The sequence below is a fragment of the Battus philenor genome, unplaced genomic scaffold (assembly GCF_028537555.1).
Source record: "Battus philenor isolate CCGP_79_NKW_IND1 unplaced genomic scaffold, ilBatPhil1.0.hap1 SCAF_30, whole genome shotgun sequence".
Lineage (NCBI taxonomy): Eukaryota > Metazoa > Arthropoda > Insecta > Lepidoptera > Papilionidae > Battus > Battus philenor.
In genome coordinates, this window is record NW_027181694.1 from 6,394,220 (window position 1) to 6,398,932 (window position 4,713).

General features: G+C 34.1%; 1 protein-coding gene across 1 annotated transcript; it reads left to right on the forward strand.

Moving 5' to 3' along the window:
* Positions 1–3,575: 3,575 nt before the first annotated feature.
* Positions 3,576–4,217, forward strand: LOC137927455 (uncharacterized). The gene has a single exon (XM_068771269.1). The coding sequence runs from the start codon at positions 3,598–3,600 to the stop codon at positions 4,129–4,131; it is 534 nt and encodes a 177-aa protein (XP_068627370.1). The 5' UTR covers positions 3,576–3,597; the 3' UTR covers positions 4,132–4,217.
* The last annotated feature ends 496 nt before the right edge of the window (positions 4,218–4,713 follow it).

Consider the following 4,713-nt stretch of genomic DNA (forward strand, 5'->3'; position numbering starts at 1 on the left):
AATAAAATAACATAAGCAATAAGTCAATATTTTTAGCGATAAGGATGAACCTGATGCTTTAATAATAAATTATCACCATTTGGCGTCAATTTTGTAAGGGTTAATCTTAAATCTCCTCGGCTAATGATGTCCAGTCTGTGGACCCCCATTTTCATTTCATGGACTCCCAATTTTTTTTGCTGACGTAGACCCCTAGGGGTCGATATAGACCACTTTGAGAATCACTGTTCTATTGGAATGTACAACGATGTATTTTTGTTTGTGTGTCTGTGTGATATTTCCTAATTTTACTAATAAGATACTTTTTTATATTAAATGATTTCATTGTACAGGTATCAATGGTAGCCAAGTGATAGAGGACTAAAACTTGCGATCGTTGGTCACAGGTTCTATTACCGAAATACAGCCTTATATAATTAAAACTTCGTGCGTTAATTACATAGGGATGCTGATGGTCTAAAACAAGTTTTCAAAATATAGGCAGCAATGTCCTCTGCATACCATAATAACTGCAATCGCAAACCGGAGTTCCAAGTGTGGCGATTATGGTATATATCCCATAGGTATCTTTTGGGGGAGGCATATGTCTTGCAGTGTACATCTGTAGGCTGTAACGCGAAGAAACAGATATATATATATATATATATATATATACGCAATTTGTGCGTTATAGTATTATTGGTTTGTTTATATATACAGATTGATTTATAATAGATGTAATAAATTAAACGATGTTAATGTATATCTGTAAATTTGACAGTACATACTATCCAAAAATCAAAGATTTTGGAAATGATAAATAACCTAATAATAATATAGTAAAAAACATTCGTGTTACTCCATATTTATATATATATATATATATATATATATATAAATATATATATATATATATATATATACATATATATATATATATATACATATATATATATATATATATATAACATTGTTATAACTTCCGACAGTAAAGTCTGCATGGAATAATTAATTTACAGATATACATTCACATCTTTGAATCATATACATCTATTATAAATCAAACCAATAATACAGTAACGCACAAATTGCATATATATATATTTACAAGATACGATTAAAATTCCTCTAGCCAAATAGAGAAATAATTAAATGACACATTCAAATGTACCAAACAATAAAACCTTACTAAATTACATTTTATTTATACATTTATATCATTGTTTTAATTGTAAAAAAAATTGACAAACAGAAATATCTCCTTGTATGTCAATTTTTATTATAAGTATAAAAGCTCTAATGTTGAAAGTATATCTCACTTGTCATCGAATTTATATTTAACATCTATTTCAAATCACCCTGTATAAAATCACACTGAAATATGTCAATATCATTTTATAATAATGACCTCTGTAAATCCAATAGATGTCTATTGTCTAAAATACATTTTAAATAAGAAAGGACCAATATCTAGCCACCTCCGCACATGCAGTGGTTGTCGTGCATGAAAGTGCACCACCCGCCAGCCCGCTCGTAAATGCGCATGCGACAGACAATGCCAACTACACAACCGCCACCGTAAATTCACTCAACACGTGTTTCACCCCTCCACGGGGCATCTTCAGGAGTTGTTACACAGATTAGTGCTAAACACTCGGTGTTAGCGGAGGTGGCTAGATATTGGTCCTTTCTTATTTAGGATGGACTTCCGCAATGTAACGCCTGAATCCATTAAATAAAATACATTTATATGAAGCGTTAAAAATGTTGATCATTTAAAACATGAAATAGGTTTAAACGTACGAAGGCTATGCAATTAATGGCAATTCCCTTGATTCAGACAAACAGGATGGGGAACTGAGCCTGTTCCCCACCCACCGGTGCAGCTGACATGATTTTGCACTTTTCAGTTCGATAACAAAAAAATCAACCGTATTAGAAATAGCATTTTGACTATACACACATAACAGCAACCGCTTTATAATGACTTTATAATCTTTATATGATCCATAATAGATGTTAAATAATTTAACAGGTTGAAATATAACACACTTTTTGTGTAATATACTCTGTTCAAAAATGATTTGTTTATATGGGAACTATTTATACAAAATATTTATACAAAACTTTGTGGTAATAAAACAAGTGGTATTTATTCATCACTGGTAACACATATTGGTGAAATAAATCCACTATTTACATATATATATACACAGCAATCGCTATATATAGAATGACTCATAATAGATATTAAATTTTTTAACAGATTAAAATATTACACCCTTTTTGTATGATACACTCTATTCGAATATGATTTGTTTGTACAAAATATACTATTTAGTAAGTCAATATCTATTTCCTTCTCGATGTCATTTATTAATTTATCACCTCACTTTCATCACTCAATAATACTACAGGTATACATTTAGTTTTGATTTATTTATATTTCATTCTTTGCTATTTTTTTACATTTACATCCATATAGCATCTTCCGACACAATATCTTTATACACCTAGATCGGGAGTGTTCCTCAATCCAGAAAATTAAGGCCTTATCAACTATTTAATGGAATCAGACGAAATCTATGTATCCTAAAAAGACACTGTGTATGGCACTAATCGGTGTAACATAACTCTTGAAGATGCCCCGTGGAGGGGTGAAACACGTTTTGAGTGATTTAACGGTGGTAGTTGTGTAATTCGCATTGTTTGCCGCATGTGTATTTATCAGCGGGCTGGCGGGCGGTGCACTTTGTTGCACGACTGCCATTGAATGTGCGGAAGTGGCTAAATATTGGTCCTTTTCTTACTCATCAACTATCTTCTTGAACTGCAAAGCAAAAGCCTCTTCAAAGATTGCCTTAACTGTCATTAGGTCCACTAGTGGGTCCACCTGAACCATTCGGTCCCAACGATCATCATCCACGAGCCATATGCCTCGGTTACTACCACTTTAGAAGAGAAATTTTTCGAACTACGTCGATGATCTGGGTTCTTCTGTTGATCATAGCTCTCTCCTTTTCTCTCTAAGAGACCACTCCATATGGTTTGCTCACAGTTCATTCAACCAATCCGCTAAGCTGAGTGATAGATGAAAGGCATGGAAAAACGAGGAAATTGAAAGAAGACAGATGAAATGTAGAATGTAAGGGAAGAATGAAAGATCTTAAGACGTATGGTAGAAGAGAATAAAATTAATAAAAATATAAGTGATAATATTATTAAGAAATGAAAGTCTCGTGAGGGAAAACTTGGGGGAAAAAATCCGCTAGGCTATACCAGATACTGAGGTTCATCAAAGCTCCCCCTCTCCTCTTATTCCCGAGTATATTCCTCATCACAGCTCATTGAATGACCACAAAATTGCCAGCGAAGTCAGAAAAGACACCACGTACAAAGCTAAACACGTGTTCTATAATAAATAATTTATGTAAGAAGTTATATTATTACAAAACCAAATAAATAATCATATGATATAATAAAATTTGATGTAAATATTTGAAGACCGTTCGCCCTTGAACTTTAAAGATATCAAATACAAGCTGATACAAATATATCATAAATACGAAGTAAAACATTATAAGATGTTACTTCGCTTTGTGATAGATAATTATAAACATGTGGAAAGTTCTAGTCGTTTTGTCTATCGCGTCGGCAGCCAGTGCGAGCTTCTTCGACAATCCGTCGGTTGAACCGTTCTACGGCGGCTACACGATGATATACACGTGGCCGGCTATACCAGGGAACAGCATCAACTGCAGCGTCGCTACCTTCGCTAAAGTAGAGGAATCCGAGGAGCTGCAGATCAGCTGCGAATGCGGACGTGAGTCAGCCGACCTCGCGCTGATCCTGCAAGACCTGCCAAACATCAAGTATGTCCAGCTGGTGGACGTCGTGCAGACGGCGGATGACTTACGGAATGCGCTCGCTGATAAGTGCAAGTGTACTCCGAACAAACCTCGTGATATCATCTACAAGGTCGATGATGATCACTTCCTGGAATACGAGACGGTGGGTGATGAAAGAGTGTACTTGTTCGGGAAGGAAGTGCCTACACAGGAGCAGGTCACAGGGTTGCTGGAGAAGATCGCCGACCTGGAGCTTCCAGAAGGCAGTCTCATATGCCACGAGTACACGGAGCCTGAGGAATAAAGTTTTATATGTTATATGTTTATAATAAACTATGCAAAACAAAAATATATGTACATTTATTTATAACGACATTAACATAAGATCAGGAAAAGACTTCCTATTATAAATAGTTGTAAAAACTTGTAATAAAATCTTATTTACCTTGTATCTGTTTCGTTTTGATGACATTAAAACGTCATATTAAGAGAAAAAACCTAAATATAACCTAGATATGTATATATATATAAATATATATATATCAACGGACGACAATCTCGTCAGAACATATCGCTGCCACCACAGAATAAAATAACAATAGCTGTTGTCATATTTGCAATCTACGTGTTCCGATACACCTTGTGAATATTTTACATAGTTTTCTGGCAAAAAACGGCGAAGATTAGCATAGTTATATATTTCTTAAAGCGTTCCTATAAATATTAACATTAAAAGATTGTCCAGTATAAAATTAGCTTTCAAATTATACAAAGATTATAATTTTAAGTAGAACAAGTAAGAGATATTAGAGGGTACGGAAAGTACTGTCGTCTCTGTCGTCATATACGGAAAATTTGATTTGTTACCGCTCCATTGGTTTATATA

Bases quoted from the DNA above. Each gene is read 5' to 3' on its own strand.
- LOC137927455 (XM_068771269.1), top strand. From the start codon at position 3,598: ATGTGGAAAGTTCTAGTCGTTTTGTCTATCGCGTCGGCAGCCAGTGCG.